The 24,459-nt window shown below is 48.4% G+C and overlaps 2 protein-coding genes across 3 annotated transcripts in view; one reads left to right on the plus strand and one right to left on the minus strand.

The window, feature by feature from the left end:
* The window catches only part of KIF9 (kinesin family member 9), a 29,411-nt gene extending 28,975 nt beyond the window's left edge, over positions 1–436 (minus strand). Inside the window, exon 1 of the mRNA XM_033166333.1 lies at positions 368–436. The gene's annotated coding sequence lies outside the window, so the exon portion shown is untranslated. The remainder of the gene's footprint in view (positions 1–367) is intronic.
* Positions 437–809: 373 nt separating this feature from the next.
* The window catches only part of KLHL18 (kelch like family member 18), a 38,853-nt gene continuing 15,203 nt past the window's right edge, over positions 810–24,459 (plus strand). For both annotated transcript variants that reach the window (XM_033166318.1, XM_033166319.1), the window contains exons 1-4: positions 810–1,025; positions 17,122–17,252; positions 18,383–18,523; positions 24,140–24,338. In XM_033166318.1, coding sequence (XP_033022209.1) covers positions 885–1,025; positions 17,122–17,252; positions 18,383–18,523; positions 24,140–24,338 — 612 coding nt within the window. In that variant the 5' untranslated portion in view covers positions 810–884. The remainder of the gene's footprint in view (positions 1,026–17,121; positions 17,253–18,382; positions 18,524–24,139; positions 24,339–24,459) is intronic.

Here is a 24,459-nt window from a genome sequence, read left to right on the forward strand (position 1 = left end):
GGCGACAGAGGACGAGATGGTTGGACAGTGTTCTCGAAGCTACTAACATGAGTCTGACCAAACTGCGGGAGGCAGTGAAGGATAGGCGTGCCTGGCGTGCTCTGGTCCATGAAGAGTTGGACACGACTAAACAACAACTATTTTAGCCCAGTCCCACCCGCATCTCTGAGCAGCCGGAGGGCCCAAGGGAAAGCTGCAGCTGTTGCCCCCAGAGAGAGAGAGAGCCCCCTATGCCCCTTGGGGGGCTCCCTCAAGAGGGGCAGATAGAAAGAAAGAAAGAAAGAAAGAAAGAAAGAAAGAAAGAAAGAAAGAAAGAAAGAAAGAAAGAAAGAAAGAAAGAAAGAAAGACACACGCGGAGCCACTGACCCTCCCCCGGGGAGGCTTCTCCTGATCCCGCCGCCGGCGAGGAAGAGAGCGAACTGAGCGCCTGAGGCATTAAAGGAGAGCCGCGGGAGCGCGCGGGCGGGACGAAGGGCGAGAGGGAAGGCGCCGTCGCCATGGCGACCGCCGCTTCCCGTATCCGCCGTCGCCATGGCCACCGCCACTTCCGGCTTCCAGCGCCGGAAGAGGACGCTCTGGCGCAAAAAAAAAGGGTCGGGTAGGCGGGACTAGTAGCTTCCGGCGCGTCTTTCTCTGTGTTTCCCCCCTCCCCCTCCCCTCCCCTCTCTCGTCGGGCTGAGGCGAGGAAAGGGGCCGGCCTCGTCCGGGTTACGGTGGCCGGGCGGGGCCAGGCGGCGCCCGAAGCGAAAGCGAGGAGGAGAAGGAGGGCTGGCTGGCTGCCCCTGCCTCTCTCTCTCCCTCCCTCCCTCCCTCCCTCCGCCTCTGAGCGCGCGGCGGGCGCCGGTCCCGGCCGGACCCGGGGCTTGGCAGGCAGGCAGGCAAGATGCTGGAAGCGGCCGGGCCGGACCCGGAGCTGGACCCGGAGGACCTGGTGCACTTCTCGGTGGGGGACCTGCCCAGCCGGGGCTACGGGGTGATGGGCGAGATCCGGAGGCAGGGGAAGCTCTGCGACGTCACCCTCAAGGTAGCGCCTCAGGCGGCGGGGAGGGGGGGGAGAAGATGGGGGGGTCTTTTCCCTGAGGGAAAGGTGGGGGGGGGGTCTTTTCCCTGAAGGGGAGGGGGAGATGTGGGGGCTGGCCCTGAAGGGGGGGAGGGGAGAGAGATGGGGGGGCTGGCCCGGGGGGGAGGGGGAGGTGTGGCGGGGGTCCCTGCCCCTGAGGGGGGAGAGATGGGGGAGGGTCTGCCCGGGAGGGGGAGGGGTAGCGGTGGGGGGTCTGGTCAGCATTCCCCCCCCTAAACGGGGAGGGTATAAATAAATGAGGCAGTCGGAACTGGTTTTCCAGCCTATATGTTGGCCCTTTATCGGAAGTTCCAGTTACAGGTGGGTAGCCGTGTTGGTCTGCCATAGTCAAAACAAAATCGAAAATTCTTTCCAGTAGCACCTTAGAGACCAACTGAGTTTGTTCCTGGTATGAGCTTTCGTGTGCATGCACACTTCTTCAGATACTTTATCGGAAGGTAATCTTGAGTCACAGAGTTGGAAGAGGGGGGGTCCCCCAGGGGTCATCTAACCCGGCTCGCTGCGAGTTGACCTGAGACTGATCTTGTAGGAGGTGATGATACACACATAAAACAAGCAGCAATATGTGCTCCCTTATTGTCTGTTCAAGCATTACTCAAAAAGGTGCCTTGTTTTGGGGGGTGGGAAAAGACAAATATACGACATTTGAAGTGGCCAGCAGCAGTGTGTTGTGTTCGCTGCTGTCTCTCCGGTAGAGTTTATTCGGCTTATTTTATGGATGTCCACCCCCACCCCCCATAAAAGGTTGCTTTTGCTATGGCAGCTAAAGGAAGACGGTCACTTCCCTGTAAGCAGCTGGAAAGTGGGGTGTTATGGAAGGAGGGCCTGTTGAAGAAGAAAAACTGTAGAGGAAAGGTGGTGGGTGTGATTTGGGGTGGGGGGTAGGCCCTTGAATCTCCAGATCAGCTTTCCCCAACTAGGTGCTTTCTTGGTGCTGTTGGACTCCAGCTCCCATCATCCCCAGCTACCATGGATATTGGTCAGGAGTGATGGGAATTGTAGTCCAGTAACCTTCAAAGGCTGCCTTACTGTCAGTGAGGAAGGTCAGAGGTGTGCTTTAAGAGAGAAGATGCAGCAAGTTGGGACTAAGACGGTCCCTCCCGCCTAAAGGAAATGCAGGTTTATTTGGCACCCCTGAGTGGTGTGACCCTGACGGGTAGAGGGGCTGCGGGGAAGAAGTGGGGACCTATATGAGATGGGGTTTGGGATCAGATTGGGACTGGGAAACAGGTAGAGCCCAAGTGGCAAAAAGCTGCGGTTGAGGGCGATACTACAAAGCCCATGTTTTTGTTCAGGTTAAAGTTTCCTGTCCAGCATTTGTTTGTTTGAAGGTATTATAATGAGGTGGCAGCACCTTGTTTGGGGAGCTTCTCATCCTGGGTTTGCCCTTTGATTATAATCCAGCGGAGGATAACTTCAGTCCCAATCATTAGGAGTAACCACTTTTGCATAGCATTGCCCTTGAGTCATTGCGAGCTGTGCAACCTCTCAGGAATGTGTTGCAGGTTGCCCAATGGGGTTTTGAAGCCTAGGTTGCCGGTGACAGCAATGCTTCCTAGCTACTCCTGGTTTTAACGTTTTGTGGGTGGTCCGTGTGTAAATTGGATTTCGGCATCGGCCCAGCTTGTGGTGTTCCGCCTCCTGCATGCAAATTGCAGCTGCACGCTCTCCTCACAGGAGAACCAACCCAAGGACTGAATGACTCATGGAATGAATCCTTCTTCCCTGCTTGGCATGTGTCTGCTGTGAAGCAGATTGGCAGCGGTGGTTTGGCAAAGGGTCTCATCCTGCTTTAAAGTTGGGATGCTCCAGCTTTCAGCATTGCAATCCTCCGGAAGTCCAGAAAACATCATCTGATCCTCCCTTTTAGACCTCCTACACAGTTTCAACAAGCATTATAGCATAAAAAACTTGCCCTACTGGGTCTGACCCAGGTTCTGTGTAATTCAGCAGTCCTGTTTCCAACAATGAGGGTATGAAGGCATCAGCCTTTCCCCATTTGTGTTCTCACAGCACCCTATATTCAGAGAGATGCTCCCTTTATGTGTGTGCGTGTGTATCTATATAGATAGATAGATATAGATGTCCCAATCTAAGCTAGTATGTTTTATCCTAAGGCTTATCCTTCATGAGCCTGTTCCTGACCTTCCTCAATCTTAAGGGTACCAGATTGAAGGCAAGTTCAATCCCTTTTTTAAAAAGCAGGCATAACCTGTTGCCTCCTAGATCAGGGGTGGGGAATCCCTGGCCCTCCGCCTGTTGCGGAACCGCAGCTTCCCTCAGCCTCAGCAAGCATGTTCACTGACAAGGGATGATGGGAATTGTAGTTCAGCAAGATCTGGAGGGCCACAAGTTTCCCTGTCCATATTTGGGGGGGGGGGGTGGATAGGTTTATTAGGTACAGAAAACCAGTATGAAGTATCCCACTACAATGCTCTTAAAATCCAGATATGGCTATCCCTCAGCTGTCATCTAACATCAGCTGTGCCATATGGCAGTAGTCCGATGAGAGATGGGAAGCAGGGCCCACTTCATCAGCTCCACAGAGATGCTAGCTATTGCTGGCTCCTCCTCCCGCTGAACCATTTCCATTCAAGATGGTCATTGCAAGAGGTTCCTAACATTAAGGCCAGTTGCCGGAGTGCATTCTCCCTCCCTCTCTACTCCATTTGCCTTGTGCGTCATGCCTTTCAGAAGGTTAGCCTCTGGGCAAGAACTGTCTTGTTCATTATTGATCTTAATATTAAAGCTCTTTTGGCCAAAGAGCAGAGGTGCAGAATGTTTTAAATGAATGACGTTCCCCAACCTCATTTAACCCACCATTTCCCTACCCCTGAACTAGACTGAGAAGTCCTGAAATATCTGAATGAAATGTTCAGGTTTTAGTGGGTTTCCGAGAAGGGAATGTTCATTGCTGAACAAATCTTCCTTTGTGCACGTGGTTTGTTCGCAGAGCACACGTACCCCTTATTGCAGAGTTTTTCAACTTTTCTGAGTCCACGGCTCCCTTGACCAACTACATTCTTTCTGTGGCACCCCTGTGGGGCTCAGGAGCCCAGTTATGTCACCCCTTGCCTGCAGAGCTGGCAGCCTCTCACCCTTTTTCAAATGCCCTCCCTTGTCCATTCCCAACAGCAGTGGCTGGCTGGGCTCCCGCTTGCTTGCTTACTCTGAGGCCACCTCAGCTCCTGGCAACCAGCACCCCTTGACCAGCCCCAGAGGCACCATTCACCAGGGGAGCTTGGGGCCAGGGCTGCTGTAACAAACAGCTGTGCAAGCCTTTGGGTGACAGAGGTGCGTTAGGGCATCAGAGGGAGGGAGGGAAGGAAAGAAGGACAGAGGCCAGTGTTGCCTGCGACACCCCTGACCATCATTCAAGGCACCCCAGGGTGCCACGGCACACTGATTGAAAACCACTGCCTTGTTGAGTAATGGTTATAATTTGGGGGTGCTATAAAAATCATTGTGGAGCAGAAGTATTGTGTCAAGTATTCTCTGCTGTTCCAAATATCCCCCTTCTCTCTCATGGTCATTTAAAGAAACATTTTTTTCAATGCACTTGTGATCAAATTGTCTCCTCAGCGTTTCCTCCCCTTGGTATTTGGAACACAGCTGACTTTGCACAGAATGCAATATTTTTCCTTGAGGGAGAGACCTCCGTTCCTGTCCTCTAGGACGCGTTGTCCTCCTTCCCACTTAGCAAGCCAACCCCGAATGAAAACAAACGGTCATTACTCTCAGAAGAGTCTCTCAAGCAGGTACAGCTGATAGTGGAATCATTTTCCTTAATCTGGCACAAGCAGTCAACATTTCTTGGCAGAGCATTGGAGAAGCCTGAAAAACTGGGTGGAAGATCTGCCCAACAGTAGGAGGTTTTTGGAAGTTTGTATGTATTACAATCAGCAGAACTCTAAGCAAGCATTCCTAGGACAGGTAAAAGATGAAGAAGATCTGGAATAATTCTTGGCCAGGGGTTCCAAAACTGTGATCCACTAACCATCAGTGGTCCACGAACTTCATTCAGGTGCTCTGTGGATGTGTGACCGAGGATGGAGACGGCACATCTATTGCATTAAAAATCTTGAGTTTTAATCATATTTTAATTGCTTCTTACATTGCATTTTATTGCATTGCATTTTAGAATCTATGGAGTACAATAAAATCATAAAAATGGAGTATGCTATAAAAATACAATTCAAAATCATAGAGCATCTAGCACAGAGCATTACAATTGCTGTACTGGGCACAAAATCCATTACAGTATTAAGTGGTTTGCTAAGACCCTCAGCCGTTTTCAAGTGGTCTGGAGGCGGGGAGTTTGGGAACCATTGTTCTAAGCAACTTGCTCGAATGGGCATTTCACGAACAATACATTGAGCTGTGTAGGCAGAATTGCACTTTAATTGTGGGTGGGAGGAGGAAGCAGGATTCTGTGTTCTTGGTGATGGATACAAGCAGCTGTTGTGAATAAGACCAGCTAGCAGTGCTGTGCTGTGTCTTCTCCTTCCTGTCTTCATTGACCCTTCTGCCCGAGGGCTGCTGCTTAATGCAGTTTTGGGCTCTCCTTAGACTGTGATGCTGAGTGAGTCACAAATGGCAGTCTATATTGGAGAGAGGTTGTGCTGCTTGGGCCGGCTTCATAGTGATTAGTCACAACATTTTCCCCACAGTAAACAAGGCGCCAGAGAGGGCAAGTGTTGTTGGACTACAACTCCCATCATCCCAGACCATAGGTTCTGGTTAGAACTGGCAAGCGTTGAAAGGATGTCATATAGAGGAGGGAGAAAGGTTGTTTTCTGCTGCTCCAGAGAAGCGGACACGGGGCAATGGATTCAAACTACAAGAAAGAAGATTCCACCTAAACATGAGGAAGAACTTCCTGACAGTAAGAGCTGTTCGGCAGTGGGATTTGCTGCCAAGGAGTGTGGTGGAGTCTCCTTCTTTGGAGGTCTTTAAGCGGAGGCTTGACAGCCTTCTGTCAGGAATGCTTTGATGGTGTTTCCTGCTTGGCAGGGGGTTGGACTGGATGGCCCTTGGGGTCTCTTTCAACTCTATGATTCTATGAAATCCAACATCTGGGTGTCCGTAGAGTCCCAGCTCGCAGTATAAGGAAAATTATGTATACATGTGTCTTATCACCAGAACCAATTGGGGTTCAAATTGTTGAATGTCAGCTGTCATCCACTGCAAGTATTACTTATTTTTATAACCTGAGATCACTTGCCTTTCATTTTAGCGCAGCAACAACCGGGACTGGTTTTTCTCTCTAAGACCTTCCCTTTTGTTTGTCAAAATTGGATTTCCATTCTCTGACATAATTAGATTTCAACTTGTGACGACTCCTAAACGTTCCCATATTTATGAATCAATACAGCTGTTATGTTTCTATTTGGAGGTGTTGAATTATTGTGATCTGGCCTTCTGCTTCTCCTCTCCACGCCCCCGTTCCTTCTTCAGAGGATATACAGTAATAGCATTACGGAATTACAAATCCATAATTTTAAAACAATTGGTCATGTAATCAACCAGATGTACAGGGTATCAAATTTTTCACATATATGCTGGAGTTCTCAAGGTGGGAGGTGTCACAGAGCAGCACCTGCTCAAAAATATTATACCCAACCAATCCTGATCCACAGTTCCCCCCCCCCCAAAAAAAATCCCCCAGCTCCAGAGAGGTTCAGGGTGGAGACGACTCACAGAACAAGTTTGAAAGGTGCCATGGTGGAGGCTGTGGGAAGGAGAAAGACTCTGGTGGCTTCAGCTAAGTAGAATATAAAAGGGGGAATTTCTCCTTTAACTAAACTCATGCTTGTGAAACTGCAACTGGAACAGAAACCTACTTTGGGGTTGAATGAAATCTATAGATAGGGAAAGTGGGTTTGGTGAAAACGAATACACTACCAAAAATTCTTGTTTTCTCTTCTGTTGAATATTCTGTAATGTGTGGTGTGACTGTCTTGAAAAGCTTGCAGTAGGAAATAACCTATTTTTTCGTTTCCTTTTTGTGGGAGATTGGGAAGACCACCTAGAGTTGTTTCTGAAACTAAACTAGGCTTTGGAGCGAAACTTCCTTAGTGTCTCTAAATCATGCATTTTAAACGCAGGTACTTGAATGCTCATCATTTTAGGAGTGTAATGGTAGCGATGTCTATCCACTTCAACAAGGGGATGGAATTCCCTGGGTAAGGAGAAGCATACATTTGCCATGTAAAATATATGTGCATGATATCCTGTGATCTTGTAGGATGTATCAGATTTTGGGGTGTCAGTTGAGAGGGCAAAAAACTACCCAGAGGAGAAGAACTCCCTTTTTGCACTATCTAGGTTCCCCTTTTAATGAGGGTGAAAGAAGAGAGCGCAAAATATGGTCTGAAGCTCAACATCAAAAAAACCTAAGATCATGGCCACTGGTCCCATCACCTCCTGGCAAATAGAAGGGGAAGAAATGGAGGCAGTGAGAGATTTTACTTTCTTAGGCTCCATGATCACTGCAGATGGTGACAGCTGTCACGAAATTAATAGATGCCTGTTTCTTGGGAGAAAAGCAATGACAAACCTAGACAGCATCTTAAAAAGCAGAGACATCACCTTGCCGACAAAGGTCCGTATATTTAAAGCTCTGGTTTTCCCAGTAGTGTTGTATGGAAGTGAGAGCTGGACCATAAAGAAGGCTGATTGCCGAAGAATGGACGCTTTTGAATTATGGTGCTGGAGGAGACTCGAGAGTCCCATGGACTGCAAGAAGATCAAACCTATTCATTCTGAAGGAAATCAGCCGTGAGTGCTCACTGGAAGGACAGATCCTGAAGCTGAGGCCACCTCTTGAGAAGAGAAGACTCCCTGGAAAAGACCCTGATGTTGGGAAAGATGGAGGGCACAAGGAGAAGGGGACGGCAGAGGACGAGATGGTTGGACAGTGTTCTCGAAGCTACCAACATGAGTCTGACCAAACTGCGGGAGGCAGTGGAAGACAGGAGTGCCTGGTTTGCTGTGGCCCATGGGGTCACTATGAGTCGGAAACGACTAAACAACAACAAAGGTTCCCCTTCCCTTGCTGTGTTGCTATAAGATGTTCATGTTTCAGGATGGTAGCTCCAAACCTAGCGTGATAGGAATATAAGAAGCTTCCTCAAACCAGATTGTGCTTTTGGCTCACCTCGCCTGACACTGCCTGCTCTGACTGGCAGCAGTTCTCGAGAGCCTCTGTCAGAGAGAGGGGTCTTGGCCACCATCTCCTACCTAAGATGATTTTATATGGAGATGCCAGAGATTGAAGTAGGAAGAAACATGTGCCCTGCCACAGATCTCTTTATAAATGATGATCTGGGTAGCAGCACAACATCTCTGGATGGAGCCCTCGCTTTCACAGAGAACGTAACGTGTGAACGAACCAAAACTTAAATCAGCAAGGTGATGTGGCTGAGTCACTCTAAAAGCACCCCCCCCCCTTGTCGATCTATTTGTTACCCCGGGAGATCAATTTACTGAATCTGCAAGCTGAAAATTTTAACACGGCCTTGTACATAGCTGGTGCCAAAAATATTCCTACTCCGAGGAAATTGAAATAAGCATCCAGGAATTTGGGCTACCTCTCCAGCCCAGGATTGAAGTCCTTACCTCAGAGGCTCGTTATGAAGTAAAAAAAAATGAATGCGTTAATCACATTTGGTTTTGCCCTTCCTCCAAGCAGTATAGGAGACTTTAGATGAGATCATTCTCCTATAAATTAGGCAGTGCACTTTGGGAATCTGAAGTTCTTATATGCATTCTGCCAGGATACATTGTTGGTTGATCTTGAACCAGTTTCCCTCTCTCTCTTTCTCTTTGTCTAATGGGCTTCACAGGGTGACTTTAAATTAAGGTAGAGGGGGCAAGGACAGCTGTGTGCATCCCCCCTCCCCAAATATCATGGAGAAAAAGGTCAGTTAAAATGGGGGGGGCCAAAACCCAAAGAGACTATTTTCTATTTTAAACGATATTCCACAAAGCTTGAATCAAGGATATGCTGTTAAAACTTGCAGCAACTGAAGAGATGCTTAAAAAAAAAAACCCAAACCCTACATAATAGAATCATAGAATCCTAGAGTTGGAAGAGACCACCAGGGCCATCCAGTCCAACCCCCTGCCAAGCAGGAAACACCATCAAAGCATTCCTGACAGATGGCTGTCAAGCCTCTGCTTAAAGACCTCCAAAGAAGGAGACTCCACCACACTCCTTGGCAGCAAATCCCACTGTCGGACAGCTCTTACTGCCAGGAAGTTCTTCCTAATGTTTAGGTGGAATCTTCTTTCTTGTAGTTTGAATCCATTGCCCCGTGTCCGCTTCTCTGGAGCAGCAGAAAACAACCTTTCACCCTCCTCTAGATGACATCCTGGAGGCTCTGTTTATAACATTTTCCTGACTCCTGTTTGATGCTTGTCAAAGCTCTACCAAATTCCAGTGCCTTATAGCTTGCTTCTGAGAACCCTTGGAGCCCTGGCCATGTGTCCGTAACTCAAGTCAAGAGTCCCAGAGGGCCTGCTTAACAAAAGCACTTAAGAGGCCTTACAAAACTGAGATTGCCTTCTGCCAGGGGCCATGCTTTCAGCCAGGCAGCCTGACATATTTGTGGCACCTGCAGCGTTCTGCGGAAGGCTTTATTGGGGGTTATTAATATTCAGGTGTGGGTGTGTGCAGGGGAGAAGCAGCCTCTCATTAAACAGGCACTGAGTGCTATAAAGGGAAAGCTTTGTACATCTTGTTTCCGAAAGTGGGTCTGAGCAGGCAGGTGGCTGCGTTTGCACATTCCTTGCAAACTGTCTCATCGCCATGAAACGACATCGCAAGCGGAATAACCTACTAAATCTCTCAAAGGTGAAACACGGGCTTCTTCTGCGTACCTACTACATACAGGGGTCCATAAGCGTCGGCTTAGTTTACTAGCTGGACATTATTTGTGGCTGTCTCTGGATATTGCTATTTCAGATGTCAGATTTGTGCCTCTGTGTCCTATGACACACGTAGGGCTGCCTCTGAAGATGGTTCGGAAATTTCAACTAGTGCAGAATTTGGCAACCAGGTTGCTCACTGGGGCAAGACGCAGGGGCGTTCTGAGCCCCTTTGCTGCCCAGGGCGGGAAGCCAAGAGGCACCCCTGGGGGCGGGGCATCGCGGTGCGTGCGTGCGTCATGACACACGCGGCGCCCCGCCCCCGGGGGTGCCGACAGCACCCCTTCGTGCCACGGCTGCTCGTGCCTGCGCGAGCAGCCTCTGCAAGAAGGGGGGCCGGGCGGCAGACTCAGGAGTCTCTGCGGGCTGCAAAGACTCCCGAATCCGCCACCCGGGCTCCCTTGGCGGAGCACAAGTCGGGGCAGGGAGAGGGACGGGCCAGCGAGGAGGGGTGGCCCGCCCCTCTCCATGCCCTGGCTCCACAAGCCAGCCAGCAGCGGAGCTCGGCAGAGGCAAGGGTCAGGCCAGCGAGGAGGGGGTGGCACCCCACCTCGCTGGCCCACCCCTTGCCTCCATGCCGAGCTCCGCCGCTGGAAGGGGGGGGACTATTTTCGGCGCTGCTGGGGCGGAGCTGAAAATAGCCTTTACAAATTTTTTTAAGTCCAGGGGGGGGGGCCAATGGCCAAAGTGTCACCCTCAGCAGGGTCGCTGCCTGGGGCCCTCTGCCCCCCCTTGCTACGCCCCTGGCAAGACAGTTGGTGCATATTACACCAATCCTGACCCGACTGTACTTGACTGCCCATTAGTTTCCGGGCCCAATTCAAAGTGCTGCTTTTGACCTATAAAGCCTTAAACGACTCAGGAACGCAATACCTCCTGGACTGCCTCGCTCACTATATGAACCGACCCAGACCCTGAGATCATCATCTAAGGATCTTCTTTGTGTGCCTACTTCAAAAGAGGTCCAGAGGGTGGCAACACAAGAACGGGGCCTTCTCTGCAGTGGCTCCCCGTCTGTGGAATTCTCTTCCCAGGGAGGTTCGCCTGGCACCTTCCTTATACACCTTTAGGCACCAGGCAAAGACGTTCCTCTTTAACCAGGCCTTTTGCTAATTGGCATCTGGGGCCCTTTTAAATGTGTTGAGGGCGAGGGGATCATCAGTTTGTTTTTGTTCTTATTTTTATTATGCATTTTGTGATGTTTTTATATTGTAATTTTATGTTGTGAACTATGAGATCTTCGGGTATAGGGTGGCATACAAATTCTTCATAATAATAATAATAATAATAATAATAATAATAATAATAATAATAATGTGAAGACTGCAGAAGAGCATTGCTGGCAAATGACAGCATATATCTCATTGGAAGACGGAGCAGGCGAATGAGCCTGTGAAATTGTGGCTGATATTTTTAGGTCCTGCAATAGTGTAGTCTGAGTAGAGATGGGGAAGAAATTGGCACCTGGGCTTGTTTCAGAGGTTTGTCCCTGTATTTGTATCTACGTTAGGTATTGTCTTGTTGCTGATGTGTAGTTTTGGGCAGATGCTGCTGCTGTTGTTGTTGTTCAGTCGTTCAGTCATGTCCGACTCTTCGTGACCCCATGGACCAGAGCACGCCAGGCACGCCTATCCTTCACTGCCTCCCGCAGTTTGGCCAAACTCATGTTAGTAGCTTCGAGAACATTGTCCAACCATCTCATCCTCTGTCGTCCCCTTCTCCTTGTGCCCTCCCTCTTTCCCAACATCAGGGTCTTTTCCAGGGAGTCTTCTCTTCTCATGAGGTGGCCAAAGTACTGGAGCCTCAACTTCAGGATCTGTCCTTCCACTGAGCACTCAGGGCTGATTTCCTTCAGAATGGATAAGTTTGATCTTTTTGCAGTCCATGGGACTCTCAAGAGTCTCCTCCAGCACCATAATTCAAAAGCATCCATTCTTCGGCAATCAGCCTTCTTGATGGTCCAGCTCTCACCTCCATACATCACTACTGGGAAAACCATAGCTTTAACTATACGGACCTTTGTCGGCAAGGTGATGTCTTTGCTTTTTAAGATGCTGTCTAGGTTTGTCATTGCTTTTCTCCCAAGAAGCAGGCGTCTTCTAATTTCGTGACTACTGTCTGTATATGGAGTCAAAGCGTTGGTTCATCTCAATGTCGTCAACACTGACTCTCCCCTCCCCAGAGTGGCTCTGTCTGCAGGCTTTCAGGCAGGGATCTCTCCCAGCCATATCTGGTATCTGGAGGTGGCATGAATTCAACCCAGGGTTCTTCTGTGAGCCAAGCTGATATCCTGCCACTGAACTTCTTCCGAGGCGATATTTGCCCCGCTCATCTCTGCCCATATTCTGCAGGCAGCAGCAAGGAGCTTTACAACCCAGATGGCACTCACAAGCAAGCTTTTCATCACAGATGCTGAAAATAGCACGTTGGCACAAATGTTTCTAGATGGAATGTTAATGAAATCCTCGTATGTCAACAGTAGGTTTGAGATCCTGCGATAGGTTATTTCCTGGTGCCAGTCAATCTGAAGTTTGCTCTCTTCAGCCCTGCGGTGGCAGTAGCTCTCAACGTGTTAAAAACAAATAACTTTTCCTGGGGGCTCACTCTACAATCTGCTACGGGTAGCTTGGGCACCTTGCCAAACCTTATTCTCCCTGCCATCATCTTGGAATGCGTGTTTGATAAAACCAGGAAGGAGAAGTGGATTCTGAGCTCACCTGATCAGAGAAGCTTCGACTGGAACTGAACCGTCCTGGCCAGATCTCTTTCCCCATTGCTCACCCCACTGCTTGTGTTTATACATCAACACAACTTGGCATCCTTTGCGCCTAGGAATGTGGGCACAGGTGCCAAAGATTTTGCTCAGAGCAAACCCGAGAGAATGTTGTTTTGACTGAGAGAGAAAGGTGCAAATCCAAGCCTTGGCACTTCCCACTCAGAGCTGACATAGGAAATGTTCGGGCTAGAGTAGCGCTCATGACTCAAGCTTTCCCTGCTTACACCATCCTTCATCCCACCGCAATTGGGGTGCAACACCTTCTGAGGATGCTGAGTCCTACAGCCACATGAAAGAGGCGTTCACCCATAGGTATCAAACGGTGGCAAAAAGCTCTCAGCTGAATCACTTGTGCTTACAGCAGAACTTCTTGCAGTCTCGCTGGCCTTGCATTGCATTAAATTCCTGAAGCTCGGGTGTATCTGCTATATGCATATACTGATCCCCGCAATTCCTTGCTCTCCTTGAATGCATTCGTATTCAACTGTTGCTTTCTGCTATCTCTTCACAACTGAAGATTTCTCATTCTCTAACAGCTGGGGAAGGGATGCTGGTGCCGCTGTGGTCTAAACCACTGAGCCTAGGGCTTGCTGATCGGAAGGTCGGCGGTTCGAATCCCCGCAATGGAGTGAGTTTCGATTGTTCGGTCCCTGCTCCTGCCAACCTAGCAGTTCGAAATTACGAAGTGCAAGTAGATAAATAGGTACCGCTCCGGCGGGAAGGTAAACGGTGTTTCCGCGCGCTGCTCTGGTTTCACCAGAAGCGGCTTTGTCATGCTGGCCACATGACCCGAAAAAACTGTCTGCGGAGAAACGCTGGCTCCCTCGGCCAGTAAAGCAAGATGAGCACCACAACCCTAGAGTCGTTCGCCACTGGAGCTTATGGTCAGGGGTACCTTTACCTACCTACATTTTTTATTCGATTTTCAAAAATAAAGAAAAAGAAATGGAAGAACATAAACATACATCAGATAACCATACAAAATCCTCATAGCGAGATTACTCTGAATCTTCTGGCTTCCCATCCCTGGGTTCCCTTTTTTCTATTTCCAACTGCATATCAATACTTCTCCATTTTCCCCATCTTCCTAAATTATCTATATTATCTATTGGATTACAAGTGTGTTTAAAATCCTGCTAATGTTTTGACGTGTTTGCAATGATTTTGTATATACATTATAAACATTTCCCATTCTTTTTAAAATTTCTGGTCGTCTTGATTCCTGAGCTTCCCAGTTAATTTCGCCATTTCGACATACTCCGTCAACTTGACTTGCCATTCTTCTTTAGTCGGGGTTTCTCTTCCTTCCATCTCTGGGCTAGCAGCATCCGATCGGCCGTTGTAGCATACATGAACAGTTTCCTCTGGTCTTTTGGTATCTCCGTACCTGTAATTCCTAATAAAAAAGCTTCTGTTTTGTTTTTTTAAACAAAGGTTATTTTAAACATTTTTTCCCCCATTTCATTATACAGTCATACCTTGGGTTGCGCTCGCTGCGGGTTGCGTTCACTGGGGGATACAAATGCGCCAAACCCAGAAGTACCAGAACGGGTTACGGCACGCGCCCATGTGCAGAAGCACTGAATCGCAACCTGCACATGCTCAGACGAGTGTCCACTGTATATCATTTCCCAGCCCTATGTGACAATTACGTGTACCAAAACGGCTCCTCTTCACCTAAATGGGAGCTGAATTGCTGGGGGCAACTGGAAAGGGTGGAGTTGGATAAATCCTCTCCATGTGCTAAGATCCCTTCTAAGCTTAATTGCACAGTGGGGCATTTTTAGTAGGGAGAGAAGGAGAGAAAACCCAGGGGGGAGAAAGAGGAAGTCGCAGAAAGCATTTGGGAGTTCTGTCTCGTCCTGCTCCTGGCACAAGATCTTCCCACGACTCTCTCCAGCCACATTCATCCTTGGTATCCAGGACCCATGGGGATGTTCCCCATCTGTTGCTCTGTTTCAGTGGGCGCTCTAATGAAAGACGGAGACGTAGCAGAGTGCCCAACTTGCCCTTAGGTACACAGGGATCCCGCTGGGAGATCTTGCTCCTGACCTCGAGGCTCAAGTGCCGGTTATGGTGTCTCCCACAGAGAACCTTTTTGGATTTTGAAGGCCGTGTTCTAGCCATGTTCAAATGTGGCCCTCGAAAACCACAAGCAGAATGTTACCCTGGCTCTGTTCAGAACCAGACATGGGAATCTAGGCTAGTAAGTGATCAGCATCACGTGCGCCTAACTTCATTTCCGGGCAAAGATTCTAATTTGCATCCTTTTGGTTTTCATAAGCACACTTTGCTGGTGTTTTTTTTGTCGCCGGGAGTCTTTCGGCCTATGCCTTTAGGGAAAGTTTTTTGCAGTGGCTCAAGGGAAACACACGAACGGCTACCTGCAATGTGATCTAATGTGTGGGTTAGGCGCTGTGGCACCATAAGATCTCGTTTTATCTGCCCACCCTCCTTCCGCGGGATTTTCTCAGTTTCCGTAAATGACCTTTGATGTATTTAGAGCTACGATATGCCAACATGTCAGATGCAAGTAGATTGCGTGTCCGTGGGGAACAGGAAACCGAGGGTGTGTCTGCTGTTATCTCTCCTAGCTGCCTTATCTGTGTTTCACCCTGAGAGGAGTAGGGCCGCTTGTGGGGTTTTCAGAAGAATCTAATTAAGTAGATTGCGCCGAGTAATTCTAATTGTAAAAAATATTGAATAGGTTCTTGCGGACAAACGTGCGAAACCCTGTCTGTGGTGCCTACCCCTTCCCCCAAAGAACGAGACGCGAGACCAGAGTATGGGTTCAAATTGGCCACAACTTTATTGAGCATCAGAAGTGGGAAACTTGAAATAGGCCTTGGCAGGCAACCCTCTCAGCCTGTGTGGCTGAGGATATGCAGGTTGAAGAGGTACAGTGAGAGGGGACTGTAGAGCGCAAACTTACACAGCATGCCTTCCCACTAACCTCGGTCCAGGTGTTTGACCTACGTGCCGCCGCTCTAGGGCCAGGGACTCCCGGTTTCCCCTTTAACGTTCTCTGCAAGCGCCGCCGCATGGGAAGGGAGCATGAAAGCAAACCCCCCCCCCCAAAAAAAACCTGATGATAGTCTAAAGGCTGCCTTGCCAACACCTAAAACCGCCAAAGTTGTGACGAAGTGCTACGGGGAAGGCAAAACCTGGCAATGCGGGGGAAATTCCTTCCCGGTTCCGAATACGGCAACCATCCTACGACCGCAGCAGCGCCCGCTGACCTGGAACGCAAACTGTTAGCCTGTAAGGAAAGTGTCGTTAACTTGATGACCACTGACCTAAGGCGAAATTATACGGAGGGAAGAAATTATTAATTTGAGGGAGGGAGGGTGGGTGATCTTGAAGGAAGAAAGGCCAAAAGAGGCCTGGCTAAAAGCCAGTGTGGTGTAGTGGTTAAGAGCAGTGGATTTGTAATCTGGTGAACCAGGTTCGATTCCCTGCTCCTCCACATGCAGCTGCTGGGTGACCTTGGGCTAGTCACACTTCTTTGAAGTCTCTCAGGCCCACTCACCCCACAGAGTGTTTGTTGTGGGGGAGGAAGGGAAAGGAGAATGTGAGCCGCTTTGAGATATCAAAGCGGGATATCAAATCCAAACTCTTCTTCTGCTGCTGCTGTAAGCATAAGCTTTCTCGTATTGTTTGTTTGTTTGTTTTTAATTTTTTTATTGAACAAGCAGAGTCTTAAAATACGTGCAATACCAGCAAACAAACATAGAAATTATTGAGAGTATACATACAAAAGAACAAAAAGAAAGCAAAGAAAAAGAGGGGGGGGGAGAAAAATGAAAAAGAAAAGAAAGAAGAATAAAGGTATGAATAGAGTAAAAAACATAGTATCTCATATTTCAGTCCGCAAAGAAAAGAAACTTCCGACTATACCCATTGTACTAATTTTCAAATATTTACACAGTTACACAATGTTGTTTTTCATTAACTTAATTTAACTTTATCTAACATGCGCTTTGTATTACAAGGCTCATTCAGTATCTGCCAGAAAACTTTTACTATTGCAGTACCCTTTGAGTAAGCATTCTCATTTTAGACCCGCCCTTGTGCTGGCAGCCTATCAAATTAAGTATAAGGAAGATACCGACTTTTCCCATTGGCCTGGCTAGCCCTGTATTGGGCAACGAATTGGCTCTTCAGGGTCTCGGGCAACTTGCTACCCAAGCTCCTTTTGAACATCACTGCCAGAGATGCCAAGCATTTACTCAGAGCTTACACCGAACGTGGACTAGCATCCCGTTGTGAAATGGCACATTTCCCCTTGGAACCAAATAGCTGATGTCTCTTCCCTTCCCTTTTCCTGCTCAGGTCGGGGACCACAAATTCAGCGCCCACCGGATTGTCTTGGCGGCCTCCATCCCTTACTTCCACGCCATGTTTACAAACGACATGATGGAGTGCAAGCAAGATGAAATTGTCATGCAGGGCATGGATCCAAGGTAATGCTGAGGCCGGGGGGGGGGGTTCCCTTTCGGGGGTGCAGCACCTTAGAAACACAGGAAAAAAGGGAACTGATCCTTCTCAGTTGTGAAAAAAGGTCACCCCCCGAAGTGAAAAATTGGAATCTCCATTTACTACTCGATGAAAATGACTTCAAGAACTTGTCAGAAATGTTGAAACTTTACAAAAAAAAAAAAAAAAAAAAGCATTGTAGGTATTGGAAAATCTCTGGAAGCAGAAGCCATCCTTATTCCAGATACCAAGAAGTAATCAGCGCTCAGAAAACACAATCAAAGTGATGCGGGAACATTAATGTGCTTGTCACAAAGACAAACCACAAGCTCAATTTATTCCAAACAATAAAAAGTGATATACAATGTACAAAACTTGTGCAAGATCTAGAAATATTGTAACCTCTGTTTTTCCTGCATTACAGTGGATGCTCGGGTTGCGAACATGATCCGTGCGGGAAGCACGTTCGCAACCCACAGCACCACTAATGCGCACACGCGGGTCACGATTCGGCGCATGCGCGACTTAGCGCTTTTGCACATGCGCGAGCGCCGAAACCCAGAAGTAACCCATTCCGGTACTTCCGAGTTCGGCGCGAGCGCAACCTGAAAAAACGTAACCTGCAGCGTTCACAAAATGAGGTAACTGTATAATGCATCATTATAATCATTACATAATTCATGATAGTTACATATACAAAAAAAATGATTGATTTCGGGGTAAGTTTTTCTCCCCCAAACATTTGGAAATGCCAGTTCATTCCTTTGTTTTTAGGCAAAAGTTCATCTAACTAAGCTACAGGAACATGAGGTTGTAAAGAAGTTATAACCTTAGTACGTCACAGTTGCTGTTTTCCAGCTTATCTCTGCAGTCCCAAGGACTAGAAGCACAATGTTCTTGTTGCTATTGAAGGCCTGGAATCCTTGGAATCTGACAAGGGCCTATCAATCAACACAGACCTTGTCAGGGGTTTGAGCATTGCTGCCCCTCCCCACCGCCCCTCGCTCTTTCAAACACACACACACACACACACACACAATTGTTTTGAAGTGGCTAATAAAGTCTTGTGTGTGTTCACTGCAGCTCATGCTTTCCCATTCTTCTCTGGCCCATTTAGCGCACTGGAAGCTCTGATCAACTTTGCCTACAATGGGCACTTGGCAATCGACCAGCAGAATGTCCAGTCCTTGCTGATGGGCGCAAGCTTCCTGCAGCTGCAAAACATCAAGGATGCCTGCTGTTCTTTCCTCCGAGAGAGGTGAGGGGCTGGTTCCAGAGAATCTCGCTGCTAGGACGCAGGGGGTGCTTTGTGTGTCTCTTATCCCGAGGCGGAATCGTAGGCTCATCCGGATTGCAGAGATTCCGCCCGTCCTCTGCAATCCAGACCGCATGGCAAAGCAGGAAGTGTGTGCAAAGTAGAGATAGCTCCTGATACGGAAGCGAGGCAAAATCTTCCTTGCACAGACACACACCAGGGAAAACCCAACCGGCAGCTTGCATTTCTGGGGGCCCCTCTTTGAAAAGAGCAGTGGTCCACCGCCTCAGTTGCCATTTCCTGAAAGCAAAATCTGCTGTTGCAGCAGGTATTGAATTTCCTGAAGGCAAAATCTGTTGCTGCAGCAGATGCTGTCACTGTACCAGCCCCCAGGCCCAGGAGAGGTGGCCTAAGGGGCCTGGATGGCCTTCCCCCCTCCCAACCCCCTAAGACAGGCATAGGCAACCTCGGCCCTCCAGATATTTTGGGGACTACAATTCCCATCATCCCTGACCACTGGTCCTGTTAGCTAGGGATGATGGGAGTTGTAGTCCCAAAACATCTGGAGGGCCGACTTTGCCTATGCCTGCCCTAAGAAGTCTGTTGAAGGCATGGCAGTGAGGATTTAAAGGCGTCTCCTATTTCAAAGCCCCCCCTCCCAATTAACTTGAGTTAAGAAACTTAAGAGTACTTTGTACGAGAGAACTGCAGAGCCAGTTTAATGCAAAGTTACACATTTCTGTCCTATCAGGGAGAAAAGGCAGGTTAAAAATAAATATATATAGGCCCTAAATAATGATGATGATGATTTTGATGATGATACATTTAAAGCTACTTGAGACTCAGCCCTTCTTCTAGGTTGTTAGGATTGTCCTGTGCCAACACCTTGGATAGGTGCCCCGTTGGGGTGAGCCGAGGAGGCTACTTGAAGATGGTTTCTCATGAGCAAGTCCAAACAGTTTAGGTGCCTGGCAATCTCTGTTCGCCATTTTGGAACTCCCCGCTTTTTTAAAGAAAAGACCCCAGCTCAGGGGCTGGCCAGCCTTGGAACCAAAATCAATATAGTGGTACCTCGGGTTAAGTAATTAATTCATTCCGGAGGTCCTTTCTTAACCTGAAGCGTACTTAACCGGAAGCACCACTTTAGCTAATGGGACATCCTGCTGCCGCTGTGCCACCAGAGCACAATTTCTGTTCTTATGTGGAGTTCTTAACCTGAAGCGTACTTAACCCGAGGTACCACTGTAGTTATAGTAGTAGTAGTAGTAGTAATAATAATAATTATAATTAATAATTTATTACTTATACCCCACCCATCTGGCTGGGCCTCCCCAGCCACTCTGGACGGTTTCCAACAGGATATTAAAACCACAGTAAGACATCAAACATTAAAAGCTTCCCTAAACAGGGCTGCCTTCAGATGTCTTCTTAAAGTCTGGTAGTTGTTTTTCTCTTTGACATCTGATGTGAGGGCGTTCCGCGGGGCGGGCGCCACCACCGAGAAGGCCCTCTGCCTGGTTCCCTGTAACTTGGCTTCTCGCAGGGAGGGAACCGCCAGAAGGCCCTCAGAGCTGGACAACCAGTGTCTGGGCAGAATAATAATAATAATAATTTATATACCACCATTTATCAAAAGATCCCAGGGTGGTGGGAGCTCTGTTGCATCTTAAAGACGAACTAATTTATTGTGGCATGGCAGTCTTGGACTACAGTGTACTTCACCAGATCTATGAAATGCTAATAAGTTGAATATATATATATATGAATATATGCCCCATATATTTTACTGAATCCACTTTAAATTGGATTTTCTCTTTATTATTAATAAAGAGAGCGTTTGTGTTATATTATTATTTATTAAACTTCTTGGAGGCGTGGGTTCGTATCCCACTTCTGACACCATGTGATGTCTCTGAGAAAACCCTGGACCTCGGCAATGAGGATACAACGCTGCCAAAACAGTCCTTACTAAACTGCAGCCATTGTTTATTAAAGAATCATACACAGCGACGACATCCCTCCCGAGGAGGGAGGGAAACAACTGAATGAATGAATGGGAGGGGAACAGATTACAACTAAAATACCTGTATCCCAGCTAATGGGATTCAGATGTACACAATGAGATTCCACACTTAAAGACACATACATCACACCAAGTGTGGCTTACTCACTCAAAAAAAAATTGGTGGTCAAGGTTACAGGGACGAATCCCTTTAACAACCTATTCGATCTCTTCCCCCTTACTTATTTTTAAATACTGACACTTCCTTTGCGGTGTTGCCTGGATGGCTTTAGGATTGGACAAATTCACGGAGGATAAGGCTATCGGTGGCTACTAGCCTTGACGACTGTGCTTAGAATCAGAACGAGCCACGATCAGGAGAATACTATTTCAAAAAGCGGACGCTAGACAAAAGCCAAACCCTTAATTTGTCCACCAAATGCAGTCTTCCGTAGGAGCACTGCTCCTGAAATCTTTGGCACCGTGCCCCGAAAGAGTGCATTGGTGGACAGGTTAAACAGCCAGGGTCCCTGATGCAGAAAGAGGAGGCTGCCTTCCTCTGCCCCTCTTTTTTTAAAAAATTTTTATATTTATTTATTGCTCTTTAAAAATATTCTTATATATATCGCATATACGCATGAATATATACAAATACAATCTTAAAATTTACATACATCTTCGTCCAAAGAAAAAAGAAAAGAAAAAGAAAGAAAGAAATAAGAAAAAAAGAAAAAAAGAAAAAAATAAGGAGAAAAGGCCCTCAAAGGCACAAGAATCTCCAGCTAACATACATAATTAAGCTTCCAAAAATACTTCCACTGCTTTAACAACGCTTCAAATTTCTAATTGCATACCTTATTATATCTGTCATTTTTATACTATTCCTCAAATTATACAAATCTTCCAATCTTTACTTTACTAACCTTAATGCATCTCGTTATTCTAAACACAACCAATATCTTCCATTCACTTCTTGTTTTTTCAAATAATCGTTAAAATATTTCCACTGATTTTTAACCATATCTTTTGATGTACCTCTAATAATATTCGTCAGCTTCGCGAGTTCCAGATATTCTGCTATTTTACTAAGCCACTCTCCTTTTGATGGTAGTTGGTCTCCTTTCCAATATTTTGCAATGAGCGTTCTTGCAGCAGTTGTCACATAGATGCCCCTCTAGGTTGCTGCCGTTCCCTTTCTCTGTAGAGGATGTTACATTCTTCTCAAGTTCACAGTAAAGGCAGAGGGCCCTATCAGTGGCGTAGGAAGGGCGGGGCGGATGGGGCAGGGGAACCCCGGGTTCCAGGGGAGGGGGGTGACACTCGACGGCCCCTCCCCAAACCGAGCCCTGGCACCCGGCCATGCTTTACGGACAGATGGGGCAGCCCCACGAGCCGCCGCTCGTTTGGCGGGTCGCCGCGGGAGCAGCAACGCCGCCCCAGACAGACTGGCCATGCGCGGCATTTCCGCACATGTGCAGTCCGTCCGGCGCTGTGATGTCACAACACCCCCGCCCCCAGGGGGGTGCCTCCGCGCTGCCACCCCGGGCAGCCGAAAGGCTTCCTCCGCCGCTGGGCCCTATCCATTTCCTTGGCCAATTTGTGACTCTAGGGCAAAGGTAAAAGCGACCTAGAAGAGGAAATTGCTGAGCAGTCTGGCTTTATAGCTTTTGGGTTAAGTTTCATTGGGGAGAATTGGCTGAAGCTTCCGTGGAATGCTGCCCTGTAACTTGGGCTGGGTCAAAAGACATGCACACTTGTTGTCAGTTCATCAGAAAAGGAGAATTTGAAATATCTGTGGCCTGCCAAGAAGCCATTCTCTCCGCCCCCCCCTTCCACTCATACCGTTTGAGTTAAGCCGCATCGTTGACATGCCTATAGTTAAAGGGTCGGAGGACTGGGTGGGTCCACAGCCAGCTGGGCTATACCACCGCTACCCATATTACTTGATTTCTTTCTCTCTCTCTCTCTCTCTCTCTCTCTCTCTCTCCCTCCCTCTCTCCCTGATGCAATTGGAAATAAGTGCTTCACTTGTTCTTCCAATATCCATGTCAGGAGTGTCTTAAAAAATATAAAATCTAAAAGCCTATTGCTGTGACTGGTAAGAGCAGACTTGGAAGGAGGGTCTGCAGTGTTGGCAAATAATCGTGGCCTCCCAGCGTCAGCAAACGCAACACTTAATTCTCTGCCCTGGGCATGAATGCCAACCCTTCGTTCGTGCAGGGTGTGTGTGTGTGATCTTGGGGTTTCCATTTGGGGCGAGAGCTGAAGCTGCTTGCTCCCTGCCGGCTCCAGTTGTGCAGGATCTATAGGGAAAGTAGCTCAGGGACAGAGAACCTGCGCTCCACACAAGCAGCCCCAAGTTCAATCCCTGGTCTCTCCAGGTCGGGCTGAGAATGTCCCCTGCCTGAAATGTGAAGAACTGCTGCCTGTCAGTGCAGACAGTGCTGAGCTAGATGGACCAGTGTTCTGTATAAGGCAACTTCCTGTGTTCCCACTCATCCTATCCCCTGTCTGCACAGCTGCATCCTGGATTCTCTCTCCTCACCCCTCTAAAGCAGAGTTTCCCAAACTCGGGTCTGCAGCTGTTTCTGGACTACAATTCCCATCATCCCTGACCACTGGTTCTGCTAGTGTGATGGCCTGGGAGTCAGACTCAGATGCTGAACCTGAGGGATCCCAGCCTGCACAGGATTCCCCGCCTCCAGAACCAGCTGAGCCTGAAGGATCCCCACCTGTGCTGGATCCCCAGGTGCAGGCATCAGCAGAGTCTGCTCTGGCTCCTGATGGGATGGAGGACCCATTGCCTGCAGGTGCTCCACTCCCAGACTCATCAGAGGAAGCTGAGGTGGCCCCTGGGTCCAGTAACCCACCAGCCTCTCCTGAGCTGCAGAGGTTTAGGACAGAGAGACGAAGAGAGCTAAGTGCTTACAGGAGGAGGTCTCGCCTCCTGGCCCGGAGGAGAGGCGAGTCTCCAGAGGATCGGGGCCGCCCTAAGCATAGGGCCAGATAAAAGCCAGCCAGACCCAGCCCAAGTTGCGTGAGCAACTTAGCTGCAAACGTATGCTTGACCTGCAACCTCGTGCCTGCACCTGCCTTGGACCTTGACCTGGTCCCTGCCTCGCTCCCCGCCAGACTGACCTCCTTTGGACCCCTAGACCCAGGACTGGACTTGGACCTCACTTCACGGACAAACCCCCGGGGCCAGCACAGCTAGCTAGGGATGATGGGAGTTGTCGTCCAAAAACAGCTGGAGTCCCATGGTTGGGGAAATCCTTCCAATAGTACCTTAGAGACCAAATAAGTTTGTTTTTGTTCTTCAGTATCTGTAGAAGTGTGCATGCACGCGAAAGCTCATACCAAGAACAAACTTAGTTGGTCTCTAAGGTGCTACTGGAAGAATTTTTTATTATTATTTTGTTTTCACTATGGCAGACCAACACGGCTACCTACCTGTAACTGGGAAAATCCTGTTCTAGAGGTTGATAGGATGTTGGGGACTGGCTTTTGCATAGGTAGACTTTTTGCCCGATAGGCTAAGCGGGGGACGGGGACAAAGAAACCCAAAGCAGGCCAGACACTTTCTTAGCTGTTCAACTCTCCTATATTCATCCTTAAAGGCTTCACCCAAAAAACTGCCTGGGCGTGCGCCAGTTTGCCGAAACTATGATGTGTGCCGTACTCTACGATGCTGCCAACAGCTTCATCCACCAGCACTTTGTGGAGGTTTCCGTGTGCGAAGAGTTCCTGTCGCTGCCCTTGGAAGACGTCCTGGAGCTGGTCTCGAGAGATGAGCTCAACGTCAAGTTAGAGGAGCAGGTAGGTGCCTCTGAGGTCCCAAGGTGGGTCGGTTCCCCATCGCAAGGTTTGCCTTCCACCTTTCCGCGTGAAATCCAGAAGGGCTCACGACAGCTAGCAGGTTAAGTTAAAAGGCAGATTT

This window comes from Lacerta agilis, chromosome 12 (assembly GCF_009819535.1).
Source record: "Lacerta agilis isolate rLacAgi1 chromosome 12, rLacAgi1.pri, whole genome shotgun sequence".
NCBI classification, from domain to species: domain Eukaryota; kingdom Metazoa; phylum Chordata; class Lepidosauria; order Squamata; family Lacertidae; genus Lacerta; species Lacerta agilis.